The 17159-nt window shown below is 38.5% G+C and overlaps 1 protein-coding gene and 1 pseudogene across 4 annotated transcripts in view; one reads left to right on the forward strand and one right to left on the reverse strand.

The window, feature by feature from the left end:
- Window positions 1-17159, reverse strand: part of Elf2 (E74 like ETS transcription factor 2) — an 82752-nt gene that overhangs the window by 51334 nt on the left and 14259 nt on the right. For 2 of the 4 annotated variants that reach the window (XM_017800712.2, XM_017800711.2), the window contains exon 3: window positions 8648-8813. In XM_017800712.2, coding sequence (XP_017656201.1) covers window positions 8648-8813 — 166 coding nt within the window. Of the gene's footprint in view, window positions 1-416; window positions 510-8647; window positions 8814-17159 lie in introns of those variants that run through there. The other 2 variants (XM_029568490.1, XM_008843419.2) reach the window with 1 other exon arrangement.
- LOC103742392 overlaps window positions 12913-17159 on the forward strand; it is a 6342-nt pseudogene continuing 2095 nt past the window's right edge.

Here is a 17159-nt window from a genome sequence, read left to right on the forward strand (position 1 = left end):
TAATTCAAATAATTCCAACTCAATAAACTTGAGGTTCGTGTTTTGCCATTTCTCTAACTAACCCCAAGAGAACAGACAATTGAAAAAAAAATTTTTTTAATTTAAAAAAATGTCTGTATTGGAAAAGGAAATAAGAGTAATGAAAAGGAAAAGATCTTCAGTCAGTGGCAGCTTCCAAGGAACCAGAGGCATGAAACAGTCCTAGAGCTTTAGCTATAAAAACGAACATCAGGAACAAGGTAACAATATGATAACTCAGGTAGCAAACTGTTTAGGAGGAAAAATACACTTTCTTATTTCTCCTTCCTTAAGGAGGAATCATTGTCACCTTTTAAAGACAAAATGGTATAGGTAGATGAAATACTGTAATGAGATATAACACTGTAAGCATTCTTAATGAATTAAAGCCAACCTACCAGCATTGTCTTCCTTCTGGCTCAAGCTTTTTCACCTTCAGGGAATCCTAGGACTGGGGCTCCTTTTCAGGTCCCCAGTTCTCATGTCGATCTTCTACCTCCCTGTGGCAACAATATTTTCTAATTAAAAGAGTCCTTTTGTGCCACAGGGAGGATTTCTGATGGCATAACAAATACAAGTTACCAAAGCTCATCATGAAGTCAAATTAGTCCTGAGACTTTAAAGAAATTTGGCTTCTTATTTTTCAATAGAAAAATATGATTTTAATTTTTCTCAAATTGTATTTTAAAATCTAAACTTTCATTTATTAAAAAATGACCACTACTTTCTCACTGAATTATATAAAAATTCTTACTATTCTATCTTTCAATAAATCTTTAGTTTGTTGCTCACTAAAACTTTTTTTTTTAACATTTGTTTATTTACTGGTGTCTGTGAATATATATGTGTATAGGCATGCATGTGCCAGAGTACAGGTATGGAAGTCAGAGGCGAACCTGTGGGACTCTGTTCTCTTCCTCCACTGTGTGAGTCCTGGGGATCGAACTCAGGCTTCCAGTCTTGGCAGCAAGCATCTTTACCCACTGAGCCATCTTACCAGCTCATAAAAACAAAATTTTTTAAAGTTTTCTTGGTAATTAAGTACAAAAACAACTCTTCATGTCTTGACAGTTGGTTACAGTGCAAAGTCCTACCACTACTTAACTCAGAAGAAAGATGTAAGAAGTTCAAAAGGACCACTTCACAGCCAATATTTATTAGTAAAGATCAGTAAGTCTGCTTGTGATATACAGCATGCTGGATGGTGGTGCATGTCTTTAATCCCAGCACTCTGGAGGCAGGAACAATCCGATTTCTCTGAGTTCAAGGCCAGCCTGGTCTATATAACTGGTTCCAGGCCAGCTGTGGCTACAGAAGAGACCCTATCTCCAAAAAAGCCAATAATAATATTTTTTTTTAAATCCTACAAGGAAATGAAATAAACAAGGCAGCAGTCAGTTGATAGAAGTACATGCCAATTATTACAACTACTTGGGAGACTGAGGCAGAACAATAACTTCAATCCATAATATAGGGCTAACCTGAGCAATATAACAAGACCTATCTCAAAAGCAATAATTTTAAAAATGTTTAAAGATTCAAACATGCCAATACCAACATGTGATTTGAACTTTTTTAAATTAATAGTGATTTTTCTCCTTGATGGTGCAACAAAAAAACTTTGAGATTTATATAGAGATAAGGTTTTCCTTTCTACCTCTCTCTTTTTCTTTATTTCTTTCATTTGTCTGAGACTGGGTCTGGCTTCTACTATGTAGCCCAGGCTGCTCTCAATCATCATCCTCCTGCATTTACCCCCTGTGTGCTAGGATTCAGACATGTGTCATCAACCTGGCCATAAGATGGTTCTTGATTAACTGTAGTTATCAGAATTAGTTATACTAATTCTAGACTCTACTGGCTTGGGTTTCTTCACTACCTATTACATGTTCAACACCATATTCAACAACAAAAAAAAAAACCCCACTATGATTGTCTTCAAGGTTTTGGTCTTTTTGAGGCGGGGGTCTCCCTGTAGCCCCAGCTAGCCTGGAACTCTATTGTAGACCAGGCTGGTCTTGAACTCACAAAGATCCACCTGCCTCTACCTCCCGAGAGCTGGGATTAAAGATGTGTGCTACCACACCCAGCTGGTGAAGGTTTCTTCAGAAAAGGAAAAGGGCATATACAAGAATAAGGCTGAGAAAGTATCCAGATGGTATAATGGAAGTTCAGAAGAGTGACTATGGCCACAATAGTTAAGTAAAGTTTCAGCTACTTGGGTATATAACAGAGAATACTAAGCATATTATAGACAGAGGAAACAGAATGAAAGCTCAGAAGCATTATATGGCAAAGTCTGTGTGAAGGGCAGGAAGGAAAAGAGCTAGGAGAGTATAGTATTTCCATAAATAAAGCCAGATCATGAAGGACCTACTTCTGGATGATTCAGTGGGCCACTGAACTTGGCAGAGAAGTGGCCATTGAAATCTAATGGATGAAGAGCTTCCTTAGTACAGGCATTTGATTTTTTTTAAGTGGCAGTCAAAAGGAGAAAAATACAATAGATGTAAACAAAGTTAAATGTTCTGTCTGATGCATTAAAGACCTGTCCAAATTTGGAGGCATAAAGAAAGGCACTAATGAAGTCAAGGGAAGACTTAAACAAGAACTGTGTTTTAAGTATTTGTTTTCTGGAATCCTTACAATCTTGAATTGGAATTTTATGACAGTGAAACCCTCTGAAAAGTTTATATACAGCCAAGTTAAGTGATCCAGTGAAAAACTGAAGCCTGAACTAACTAATCCAAGGCAATACTCTTCTCTTTCCTACCAAAAAAAGATACGTAAGAGGCTAAAAAGAAAAAAAATAGGTTAAATTCAGTCACCCAAGATATTCTATCACATTTGACTATTTTTTACTCTTCATGTTTTGTTTTTTTTAAATACAAGCATTCCTAAGATTAACTGCTTAATTCCATGTCCTTTCCTTATCTAGCACAGAGAAACAAATACACCATTTAAGTATCCACCTCCATTGGGAAGTCCCATCAACATCTTTTCCCTAGGAGGTCTAATTTATTTCCATGGCTTCAAATGAAGATGATGCCCAAATCAGTCTTGGCCCTTTTGTTACTGGGCTGAAATTATACTCAGCAGTTTCCATCTGTCTCTCTATCTCTCTTCTACCATCCTTCACCACACTCTCCATTCCAGGAGACTAGTTGCATCAACAGGACTCACATAGCTTTAGATGGGCTTGGCCAACAGAATTAGAGAGGGAGGAGAATAAGACTGGGGAACTTAACCCCTGGCTCCCTATGGTACATTCTTTGAACAAGGTTCCAGATACTTCTAAGGTGATTCCTTTTCCCCAGCAGCTGCTTCCATATTTGGGTAGCTGTTCTCTTTCCTAGGCCCTTAAACTAAGGACAGAAACAGCTCTGTTAAGAGTTCTAAAGTGCTGTCACACAATGCCTACTAACTGTCCTTTCCTGAAACTTCCCATAAATGATCCTTATTTGAACATACTCTTTTTGATGGGACTCTGGTTATTCCTTTATGCATATTTCTTCTTAGCTGTTTTGCTTCAACTCAAAATAAATATATTACCAAACATATCTGTTTCTCAAAATACTCTTGCCTCCCTCAAATCCCTAAAGGATAATATCACCATCTCATGAAGTCAAAAAAGAGTGAAAATTTTTCATAAGTATGCCCCCTTCCCTTATCTCATGGGTTCCGTTAGAGTTTACATATTATGCTATTTATACAAAGCATTCTATTCCTATTGCTACTACTTTGTTTTAAATATTTCTCAAGCCATTCTTCAAGTCATACCATAATTGCTAGTCTTCCTGCCTCTTTTTGTCTACAATTTTTTTTTTTATGTGTATGAGTATATTGCCTGCATGTATGTGAGGTGCACCCGTGTCGTGCAATGCCACGGAGGTCAGAAGACAGCTTCAGATTCCCCTGGAACTGAAATTAAGGACAGGTCGTAGCCGCCATGTGGGTGCTGGGAATCGAACTCGGGTCCTTTGCAATAGCAGTCAGTGCTCTTAACAGCTGAGCCATCTCTCCAGCCCCGTCTACAATGTTTTCATTTAAATTTTATTTATTTATTCATCTGAGGTACTTAAGATTGAACTTAGGGTCCTGTGCATGCTCGGTAAGCAATTTATTACTAAGCCACAGCCCCATACTATACTCACAATTCATCCTCTACCCGGAGATACCAATTCCATAGTAGTACTTCCTACTTAAAACCCTCTATGTTTTTCTGCTTTATTATATCCCTAATTACTAACTCTTGGCATTCAATAAAATTTATATATTTGTATATTTTTTAAATGTGAACATTAAGAACTATATTTCCAGATCTCTTACGGAATTCAATAAACTCCCTCCCCTTCTTCTCCCCACACCCACTACTGACAGGCCGAGCACAGAAGTCTGCAACTCCTTGGGAGTTCTATCAGACCTGCCAGAAACCAGCTTACCCTTCACAGCTCACTGTTATACCTCCAAGGCTCTTTATAATTACTAATCTGAAATATCCTCATAAACAATTTATTACAGGTTTAGATGAATACACTTCTTTTAAAAGTTTTACAATACTTGGTTTTTCTTATAACTTTTAAAAGAACATTATTATCACCCATAAGCTCCGTGACGAAAATGTAGACTTTTAGTCTAAAAAAAGGGGGGAATGCAAAGTGCCCTCTAATTACTAACAAAATGAGAATCCTTTTACATATAAAGTAATAAAGAACTAGAAGCAAACCATCATGTGATTTTAGTACTCCTACCTGGTTAACAATGAGAATAGTGTTTCTGGCTTGGATATGTATTGGTATAGAGGAATAAAAAAACAGAAACTTCAATGTGACCACCAGAGTTGATAAAACAGGTTAATAAATTTAACTATTAATTTTCAAGTTGATATAATATGACTTATAATATAAAGCCAATCCAGGAAGTACTTCCTAGATGTACATAAGGAAATTTTATTCCTTTTTTTTTTTTTTGAGGCAGGGTCTCCCTGTGGCCCCAGCTGACCTGGAATTCGCTGTGTAGACCAGGATGACCTCAAACCTCAAACTCACAGAGATCCACCTGTCTCTGCCTCCCAATCGCTGGGATTAAAGGCATGCACCACCACGCCCCGCTCCATATTCTCTGCTTAGTGTGTGTGTGCATAGTGTGTGTGTGTGTGTTTGCGCGCACACGTGTGCACACTCACATGCCACAGCACATGAGGAAGTCAAAGGACAAGTTGTGGAGTCAGTTCCTTCCTTCCACCGCTATATGGGTCTGGGGATCAAACTCAGGTTGTCAAGTTTGCAGGGCAAGCTCCTTTACCAGCTGAGTCAGCTCACCAGCCCATATTCTATATCCTTAATTCCCCCAATAAAAACTGCTGTCAGGAATTCCTTTCCTTTTCTTTCCAGTTTCTTTTTTAAGACCTACACCTTTGTAATTTCAGGTACAAATGTTTAACATCTCAAGAAATGACCCCACCCCACCATCATAATTCATTACCTAATGAAAATAAAGATTCAGCTAAGTCATGGCAAGTCTTACTCATCTGTATATACTCTATAGATATCAGAAGTATAATGCATTTATATCAAAACTAAACTCAGATATGCTAATATAGAAACTAATCTGGTGGGGTAGAGGGTGGATTAAAAATTACTTATCTATAGCTATTAACATTTTTGTAAACTCACATTAAAATTCATGTCTGATAATGGAAATATGTAAAGTGAAATTCTGAAGTACTTTTATATTATTTAGAATAACATAAGTGATTTACCAACTCTAGCGTTTAAGAAAAATAAATACACAAAATGGTATTAAAGGCTATGCATAATATAGCTTGCCTGTAATCCCAGCACTCAGGGCAGAAGCAGGAAGACTGCTCCAACTTTAGGGCTAGCCAAACTACTCAGTGAGGCCCTGTCTCGAAATAGTATCAAATATCCAAAACTGACTTATGAAAAATAATTTTAAAAGTAACTGTTCTTTTACTCATTATTCCCCATTTCCTTATTTTTGTTTGTTTATTTATTTTTGAGACCAGTTCACACTATACCCAGCCTGGCCTTGAATCCACGATCCTCTTGTCTTAGGCTCTGGAGTACTAGGATTACAGGTGTACCATCACACCCAGCTCCACATCTACCTTTTCAATACTACAATCACTAACACCTCTGCCCTAAGAGTGATATCATCATCCTGAGTTCCTTAATCAAATTATATTCATTTCCAACTCAAAATTGTTTGTATCTGAATTAATTTAAATTAATGAAGTTGGCAGGGGGTTGGGGGGTGAATTAAAGGCATACACCACCACAGCCAGCTTAAATTAATAAAGAATTTATCATCAATTATAAAAGTAATATCATTTTGTTAATCTGCTCTGGTTTTTTAATACACTAAACACCCTAATTTGCTAAACACCTAATCTGCTTAGGCAAATTTTACATTTTTTTCATTTTTTTATATTTTCAACTTGCTACCAAAATGTCATCTTTTTTAAATCAAAACATTATCTAGAAATTTCAAACAAGTTCTACTTGTTTTCATTTAATTCTTTTTCTCTTATACAATTCATGTTTTATCTGGTTATACTGTTGCAACTAAATCAATTACAATATATACACTAAAATATCACCATATCTAATAATTGTAGCCATGCTTTTTCCTCAAGAAAAAAAGGTCATCTCTAAACCTACACTTCTACCTTCAGCCTGGAAAACTCTCATAAAGAAACCTGTATTGTCTACTGGAATAAGGCACCACTCCAAGACTGCAGTCATGAAGTCTTTAAGAAGTGCTTGGTTCCCTGATATCAGCAGAGCCAATGTGCACGTCACCTGGGTTTGGAGGGCACACATCATCATTGCTTGGAAGAATTCTAAGCTCCATAAAAAATGAAATTTGAGAAAGAACACTGTGTTAGCTTTAGTGTCAACTTGACACACCTGGGAAGAAGAAGCCTCGATTGGGGAATTGCCTCCATTGGACTGGCCTGTGGCCATGCTGTCTGTGGGGTATTTTCTTGATTGTTGAATGATGTGGAAGGGCCCAGCCCACTGTGGGCAGTGCCACCCCGGGCAGGTTGTTCTGTATTGTATAAGAAATCAGACTGAGCATGGACCAGGGGAGCAAGCAGTAAGCAGCATTCCTCCACCATCTGTGCTTAGCTCCTGCCTCCAAGTTCCTGCCCTGGGTTTCTACCTTGAGCTCGCTCTCACAGTGATGAACTGTGACCCAGAAGACATAAGCCAAACAAACTCTTTCTTCCCCAAGTTGGTATTAGTCAGAGTGTTTTGTCACAGGAATCGAAAGCAAACTAGAACTAGAAGTTAGCAGTCCTTAGAGGACACTAATGGGAATCATGGACCAGAAAGACTTCAAACACTAAAACTCATTTGGAAAGCTTTGCTACATTTATGGAAATGTATCTTAAATATTGCAGAATTTGGGGGTCCTTAGATGGTTCAGTGAGTACAGGCACTTACTTGCCAATTCTACTGACCTGAGTCTGATCCCTGGGACCAACATAGTGGAGAGAACCAACTATAATCTATACACGTGCACTCATGCGCACACACACACACACTAAACAAATAAACAATAAAATGTAAAAAATTAAAAATAAACTTCACTAGGATTGTAAACCAACAATAAAGGATTTTTTAAAAACATTAACAGATTAAGATAAATTTTGTGTTTATTTCACTAAAATACTTTAGGGAAAATATTTTCTTTATAGTCATAGCAAAAACAAAAAGATTTCTCTAAGAATTTCACATACTAGTCGGGCGTGGCAGGATATGTCTTTAATCCTAGCACTTGGGAGGCAGAGGCAGGCGAACTCTGTGAGTTGGAGGCCAGCCTGGTCTACATAGTGAGTTCCAGGCAGCTGGGGCTACAGAGAGACCTCGTCTCCAAAAGACCAAAAAAAAAAAAAAAAAGAATTACACATACTAATCCCCAAATACACATATAGCTATCACAATACTGACAAATGGGAACACCAAGCTCACTAAGATATCTAAGACAGAAAAGGGAAGAGGGCCGGGTGTGGTGGCACATGCCTTTAATCCCAGCACTTGAGAGGCAGAGGCAGGCAGATCTCTGTGAGTTCAAGGCCAGCCTGGTCTACATAGTGAGTTCTAGGACAGCTGGGGCTACAAGGAGACCCTGTCTCAAAAAAAAGAAAAAAAAAGAAAGAAAAGGGAAGAGGGACCTGACAGGCCACCACAAAGATGCTTCAAACCAAAGGGAAAAAAACATTACTTCCCCAGCAATACTGACTCAAAGTCTTAATCAGTTATAGAAGAATACCATAGTTATATTGCAATTAAAAAATATTACTCTTGTATATTAACCTGACTTCTGTAAGTAAACAACTAGTGAGTATTTGTAGTCTCAGAAAAAATAAATTTTGTCTGTAGGATCCACAGTATGAGCCTCTGTTAAACCTCAAAGAATTATAATGTAGAACTCTACTATATTTATATAAACTCACTTAAACAGATATAGTACAGTGGTTTCCAGGCTATACTAAGCAGCTTTAAAAAAGAGATCCTACAGTGTAAGAACCATGCACCAAGAGTAATACTGAAGCTTAAAATGAGAGTTATGCATTAACAAGCATTTATGAGATGTCTACCTGGTTCTGCATTCTCGGTCTCAACTTCTTGTTCTTCAGCCACATCCTGCATCATGTAAGTCTCATCGTCATAAACCAGAACCTGGGCTGCATAGCCCTGCTCTAATCTGGCACTGGGAACTGGTTCCACAATCACTGCTGGATATTCAGAGACCTTTTCACCCTCCTACAAAAGCAAATTTAAAGAGCAATCAATCTTTTTGTTCACAAATTCTGGATTCATTTCTAAACCCTTGGGTTTATATGGCCAAGGCAGTGTGTAAATAACTCTTACATATTATACATGTGTGTATGTGAGTGTGTGTGTGTGTGTGTGTGTGTGTATGTATGTAAAAACAAGAGATGGAAAGGACTGGCTTTAATAATCTTTCAAATCTTATGAGACACACTATATTTTAAATAATTATGAGACACACTTGTGGATTAAGGTGAAGATTTAAATATGCATATAATTTCACTTTCTCCTCAAAGTTCACTGAAACAACACTAATGAAGTTCATTTTATATTTAAACTCAGAAGAAAGATAAGCATAACCAATAAAAAGATAAAAGCAAAGAAACCTGAGAAAATTGAAAAGTCCATGGATGAATAGCAGGTGGTTTTGGAGACCCAGGAAAGTCAAATCATAGCCTAGTAACAATAAAAAACAAAGGGAAAGAAGGAGAGAGGGAGGGATGGAGGGAGGGAGGGAAAAAAGGTCTGAGAAGCAATACATCGCAGAATCCATATGAAACACCCACTACTTTTGGAAAGGGAAGAATTAAAGAGTTAAAACAAGGCAAAGGATCATCCATGAAGAAGCATCTTGTCCTTGACCCTCTGCCTACCTCCAAGATGCAACTGGCCCACCTCATCAGAGGGCTACTTTAGAAAATACAAGAGGAAAATTGCTAGCATCATATCACATTTTAAATTCACCATCCAGCTTTTGGTCCCTTACTTTCATGATCAGACAGATATTACTGACATACACGGAAAAGAATCTAATTATCATGTGCGTATATGTGTGTATTTATATTCTTAGTAGAGAATATGTCCATAACACAAGGATACAATTTAATAAGGACTGCTTTAAATATCACAGTAGCTAAAATTAATAAGATTAGGGCTGGATATAACTCGGTGGTAGGCACTTGCCCAACAGAAAATAAGAGAGCTTTTGGAGGATAAGGATTTGAGTTACTTATTTAAAAGAACTCATAAAGTGTCCAGTACAAAAAAAACTAGGAGACACTTAATACTGAGGTATAACCCTTTGATCTGCCACATAAGGGGACAAGAAGATTCCACAAGCTTTCTTAAAAATGAATAAACATTACATAAAAAGGGTAAGAACAGGGGCTGGAGAATGGCTCATTGGTTAAGAGCACTAGTTGCGCTTGCAGAAGACCAGGTTTCAGTTCCCAGTCCCCATATGGTGGCTATCAACCGACTGTAACTCCAGCTCCAGGGTATCCCAGGCCCTCTTCTGACCTCTGTGGGCATTGCATGCAAGTAGTGCACTTACATACATGCAGGCAAAAGAGTCACACATATGAAATTTTAAAATAATTTAATGTTTAAAAGAAAAAAGAATCAGAACAGACTTTAGTCTTCTCAACAGTCATATTAGAAAAAAGACAACATAACAATTTCTCCAAAACTGTGAAGGAAACTATTTCTCACCTACTATTTTTCACCCAAATTATCTCATGAAAGTAGACTATAAAGATGTTTTCTCAGGGCTGGAGAGCTGTCTCAGCAGTTAAGAGCACTGGCTGTTCTTGCAGAAGACCCAGGGGTTCAAATCCCAGCACCCACAACCATTCATAACTCCAGTTCCAGGGGATCCAACACCCTCCTCTGAACTCTGCAAGCATTGCATGACATGGGTGCACTTACATACATAGAGATGTAACACTCATACACATGAAATAAAAAAATGTTTTAAAAACATTACGCGGGGCCGGAGAGATGGCTCAACAGTTAAGAACACTGGTTGTTCTTGCAGAAGACTCAGGTTCGAATCCCAGCACCCACGTGGCAGCTAACAACTGTCCATAACTCCAGTTCCAATGGATCCGACAGCCTCTTCTGTTCTCAGTGGGCATTGCATGACATGGGTGCACTTATCTACATGCAGGCAATACACATGCATACACATAAAATAAAAATAATAAATAAAAAATTAAAAAAAGGAAATTATGCTAGCCTGGTCTACATAATGAGTTCCAGGTCAGCTGGGGCTACAAGGAGACCCTGTCTCAAAAAGACAAAAAAAAAAAAAAAAATTTACTCAGACTGAAAGATGCCAAAACGTTCACCTTCCCCTCATCATACATAGTACTCAGAAGGCTGAGGCGCCTCATTTAAGTTTTCTTCCACCTTTCTTTCTACCATTTTCCTTTAAGCACATCCTCTGATTCCTCTTTCATCTCCACTAAATCCACACTAGCCAACTTACTGCTTTCTTTTCAGCATTTCATTTTTGCTCCATTTTCCCTCCTAAGCAAGCCTGTCCATCCTCATGATTTCAATAGCACCTCTATGCTAATGATAGTTACCAAGTCTCTGCTCTTCATCTAAACTATATCCTCAACTTCAGAACCAAATTCTGTCAACTTACCATCTTAAAATTAGTACAGGAGTATTTAGCCAATACTGTCATGTTGAAATGGAACAAATTATCAAGCACTTCATCAAGTGAGCCATCTCTCCATTCCAGATTTCCTGCTTTATCAGACAACCTTACTGTAAGTTCCAACAGTGACCTCAAAAACTGCCATTCAAGGAGAAAGACTATTAAAGCTGTAAGACTGCAGGATGGCAATGCTTCTCTAGAAAGAGATTTGGATGCACTTGCTCACTTCCCCCAAGTTACAAGCTTACAAAATTCAAATATGTTTTGAATTATTTTTTATTTTATTGTTGGGAGTGGAGGCACATGCCTTTAATCCTAGCAGGAGGATCTCTGTGAGTTCAAGGCCAGCCTTGTCTACATAATGATTTCTGGCCAGCTGGGGCTACAGGGAGACCTTGTCTCAAAAGAACCAAAACAAACAAAAGTATTTTTATTGTACGTGTATGACTGTATTGCCGGCATGTGTGCACCTGTGTTGTGCAATGCCAGCAGAAGCCAGAAGAGGGCACTGGATCCCCTGAAGATGGAGTTACAGACAGTTGTTAATTGCCATGTGGGTGCTGGGACTCGAACCTAGGTCCTCTGCAAGAGCAGCCAGGCCTCTTAACCACTGAGTTATCTCTCCAGCACCCCAAAATCAAACATTTAAAAATGGCTAAGGCCCGTCATCTTGTAATCAGTTTATCACTGGACTTGGGGAATAGAAAGAAGAAACTAAAGAACATGCAACACAAACAAATTGTATCTCTTTTTTCTTCATAGTAGAGTAAAACCACCTTCAAAAGCCTTAACAAACTAAAACATAAGTCTGGCATGACAGTGCTTGCCTGTAATCCCAGCACTAAGGCAGCTGAAGCCAGGAGATACCAAATTTGAGTTGGGTACCAGCCTGTGCTACATAGTGAAACTATCTCAAAAATCCCAAAGGGAGAAAAAAAATTCAGAAAAATATACCTTAAACCATTAATAAATTCGTGTGAGAGAGATGATCAAACAAAAAATGGTATTTCATTTTCTTAGTACGTCTGAGTTCGGGACTTTTAACTCTCCTCTCTCTTCTCTCTCTCTCTCTCTCTCTCTCTCTCTCTCTCTCTCATCATCAGTCATCCAATTATGTATCATGTAGGCATCTGACATCGATCTAATTTATAAGTAATAAGAACACTCAGTAACAATTAGAATTTAAAAAAACTAAAGTCAATGAAGAGTAATTTGAAAACTCTAGAAAGAAATACCTACTGGATAGTAGACAAGAACCTTGTTATATTTAAATCTTGTTTCTAATGAACTTTGTTCAGGTATAATTATATAAATAAAATACAGTCATGTTAAGTATACAGTTCTTGGATTTGCAGATGTAGGTATCCTTGTAACTACCATCAGTTAAGAAATACAATATCCAGAAAAGTTCCCTTGTATCCTATCAGCAAACTACCTTTTTCATACACATAGGACTAGGCAACCATCAATCTTTAGCTCTAGATTTCTAGCCCTATAGTTCTGCCTTTTCTAAACTTTTATTTCTTATCACATTTTATTTAGTGTGTGTGTGTCTGTGTGTGTGCGCGCGCGTGTGTGTGTGTGTGTGTACATCGTTGCGTGGAAGTGAGAGAACTTGAGAAAAATTGGTTCTCTCCTCCCACCATGAAGCTCCCAGAGACGGAACTTAAGTCATCAGGCTTGGTAAGCAAGCATCTCTACCTGCTGAACCCCACCGCCCCAGCCCATGCCTTTTCAAAAACTGTATACGGGAACTGGGGCTGGAGTGGTTAAGAGCACTGGCTGCTCTTGTAGAGGACCCAGAGTTACAACCAATCATTTTTAACTCCAGTTCCAGGGGATCTGACGTTCTCTTCTGACTCTGTGGGCATTGCATGACACAGGTGTACTTACACACATACAGGCAGTACACTCATACTCACAGAATAAAAATAATAACTTTTTTAATCGCATATGGGAACCAACAGTTTGTGTTGTGTTCAGCTTTTTGTGTTGATATTTACACATGCTGTTCTATGTATCAAGTTTGTTTCCGAGTTGGGACGATAGATGGCTCAGTAGGTAAAGTACTTGCCCATAAGCATGAGGACCAGATATTGGATCCCTGGGACCCACATAAATGCCAGGCAGGCATGGTGACCTGCCTATAACCCCAATGTTCAGAAGGTAGAGAGATAGGGGATCCCAGGACAAACTGGCTAGCTAAACCAGCTGAAGTAGAGAGCTCTGAATCCAAGTGAGAGATACTGCTACAATATATAAGGTGGGAAGTGATCAAGGAAGATACGTTTGACATCAGTCTCTGGAATCCACATGCATGTACACAAACATTTGTGCACCCATACATGCAAACACGCATACATGGCCACACATACACACAAAAAACATTTATTTCATTTCTGAAAAATTCACTGTAGATTTGTCAATTTTCTTTTCCATTCACTTGCATCATATAGCTCTAATCGTTCTGTCAACATCTCTGCTCTTTCTTCCTTTCCTTTCTCCATTTCCTTGAGAATCTGCCAGATCAGATGATAATCATATGCTTAAATTTAAAAGGACTGTCAAACTACTTTCCAAAGTGGTTCCTTTTACATTCCCATTAGGAAAGTCTGAGAGTTCCACTGCTCAACATCCTGTCCAACATGTAGGATCACTCTTCAATTATCACCATTCTTTGCTATTTTAATATGCACTTCTTAGATGACTAAAAATGCTGTACTTTCTTTACTGGTCATTCGTACAATTATTCAAACCATCTTCCTACTTTTAAAGATTTAAAATGTATATATGTGTGAGTGTATGTACGTGTCATGGTTGTCAACTAGACACACCTGGGAAGATTGGGGAATTTCCTCTATCAGATTGGCTTGTGAGGGACCAGACTACTGTGGGTGGTGCCACCCCTCGGAAGGTGGTCCTGGGTTGTATAAGAAAGCATGCTAAGAACCAGCCAGAGGAGCAAGCCAGTAAGCAGCTTTCCTCAATGGTCTCTGCTTCAATTCCTACCTCCAGATTCCTGCTTTGAGTTCCTGCCTGACTTCCCTCAAAGATGACTGCCACTTGGAACGTGTAAGATACAATAAACCCTTTCATCCCCAAGTTGTTTTTGGTCAGAATGTTTTATCACAGCAATAGAAAGCTACTTAGGATAGCATGCATGTGTAGGTCCACAAATCTGTGCTCACATGCATATAGGCCAGAAGAGGGTGTTGGGTGTCCTCTATCACTCTATGACTGTTCCTTTGAAGCAGGGTCTTTCCTGAACCTAGGGCTTGCATTTTCTTTGCTAGCCTGGAAAGTAAGAAGCTCCAGGGGTAGTCCTGTCTCCACCTACCTCAAAGACCCACATGGCTACACGGATGCTGGAATCTGAACTCCAGTTCTCATGATTACACAGCAAGCCCTCTTAACACTGAGCCATCTCTCCAGCCCTCTTCTTCTTCTTTTTTCTTTTTTTCTTTTTTCTTTTTTTTTTTTTGGTCTTTTTGAGACAGGGTCTCCCTGTAGCCCCAGCTGTCCTGGAACTCACTATGTAGACCAGGCTGGCCTTGAACTCACAGAGATCCACTTGCCTCTGCTTTCCAAGTGCTGAGATTAAAGGTGTGCACCACCACACCCAGCATTCTTCCTTTTTTTTTTTTTAATGGGTCACGTCCATTTTACTATTTTTTTATATTCGGAAAGTATCTGTGGTATTGCATTGTGGTTTAAGTGCTTTTCCCAAAGGCTCAAATAACAAAAAGCATGGTCCTCAGAGTGGCAGCATTAAGAGGTAAAAGGACTTCTTGACACTGGAGCCTACTGAGACGTTTTTAGATCATTAAGAGTGCTACTCTTTCAAGGGGAATAAGGCAGTTCTTGTGTGACCATGAGGGAATTATAAAAATGAATCTTGCCATTCCCGGCCGCAATGTGTTCCTGTCTTACCAGATGATCTCTTGTTCCTGCCATTACAACGTCATCCAACCTAATACCTACATCAAAGCTGAATAAAAGTTGGCACCATGTCCTTGAACCTCCAGAAATGTGAGAGGACTAACCTTTTTCTGTTTATTAAGTATTCAGACTCGAGTACTTCATTGTAGTAACAGAGAGAAAATGGATGAATACAAAGTCTTTTTATCAGTATATATTCAATAAGTATTTTGCTCCAATTTTTTATTTCCTTTTCATCTTTTTAATATGTTATTTATTCTATTTTGCATATGAAAGTTTTGCTTGCATGTATGTAAGTTCACCACATGCATACAATGTCCTCAGAGGCCAAATGAGGGTGTCAGATCCACTGGAACTGGAGTTACAGATGATTATTAGCTTCCCTGTGGGTGCTGGGAATTGAACCTGGGTTCTCTGGAAGAACTTCAAGTGTTCTTAAGTGTTGAGCCATCTCTCTAGTCCCCTCACCTTTTCTAAAAAATATTCTTTCTTAAATTGTGTGTGTGTGTGTGTATGTCCCCGAGTGCGGGTTTGTGCAGGTGAATGCATTGGATCCCGTGGAACAGGTGGTTGTGAGCTGCCTGACATGGCAGCTGGGAACAGAACTAGGGTGCTCTGCAAAAGTAATATGCACATTTAACTGCAGAGCCAACTTTCCAGCTCCTAATAGAACTTTTTGAGAAAAGGTCTTGGGGTCTTTTTTTGAGACAGGGTCTCATTATGTGACCCAGGCTGGCCCTACACTAATAGTCATCTCACCTCAGCCTTCCAAGAGATGGGATTATAGGCATGCACCACCACACCCAGAAGTTTTCATGGTTTTGTTTTTACATTTATTTATTTATTTATTTATTTATTTATTTATTTATTTATTTATTGTGTATGTGTGTATGTGGCACATTTAATATCAATAAAACTGGGTATAAATTCATCATCTTGTTCTTTGCTCATTGCCCTGAATATTTTTAGCACCAGTTTACTTCAAATACTGGCTTACCAGCTACACTTCTTTGCTTCATTTCTTAGTGGTTTAGATTTTACAATATGCTTTTTAATTTGTCAATATGCAATAATATATCACTTTATGTTTAATATAAGAACCTTATAATGATATTCTTCTAATTCTCTCTTGTCCTTTCTTCTGTTGTCATACATTTACTTTTCCACATTTATAAAACTGTACAGTAACTGTTTTTATTTCTGAGTGTGTGTGGGTACATGTGAATGGGGAGGTCAAAGGACAACTTGTGGGAGTCAATTCTCTCTTTCCACCATGTGGGACCCAGGACTAAAACTCAAGTCATTAGATGGCTCAGTGGCAAGCTCCTTTACCCACTGAGTTCTCTCCCCAGCATAAGTATGTATTTTTTCTACATAACGAACTATGGACTGAAAGTTTTATCCTTTCAGCATTTTAAAGGTCCTCTGACTTGAAAAGTTTCAACTAAAATATCTTTATGCCCCAAAGAACTCGTCCTATTGCAGACACTTGTACATCCAAATTTGTTGCTGCTCTTTTCACAATAGCTAAGAGATGGTAAGTGTCCCTCAATTGATGAGTGGATAATGAAAATGTGGTTCATTTATATGATGGAGTTTTACTCAGCAGTAAAGAAAGATGAAATCATGAAGTTTGCAGGTAAACGGATGGAACTACAAACTGTTATACTAAGTGAAGCAACACAGACTCAGAAAAAAAAAAATCGATGTATATTCGCCCTCATATGTGGATCCTAGGACTAAATCCTGATTAGGTGAGTATGTATCCAGACATAACTACAGGAACCAGGATAACGGAAAGGAACTAGGGAGGTAAAGGAAAAGAAAGAACCTTAAAGAGAAGAACAGTAGGCAACAGGCATTAATAAGGGAGATATGGATAAAAATTGGGTTAGTTTAAGGGAGGGGGGAAGGGTATACAAGGAACCTAAGGGATGGGGAAGGGTATACAA

The sequence above is a fragment of the Nannospalax galili genome, unplaced genomic scaffold (genome assembly GCF_000622305.1).
Source record: "Nannospalax galili isolate Female #2095 unplaced genomic scaffold, S.galili_v1.0 scaffold359, whole genome shotgun sequence".
NCBI lineage: Eukaryota > Metazoa > Chordata > Mammalia > Rodentia > Spalacidae > Nannospalax > Nannospalax galili.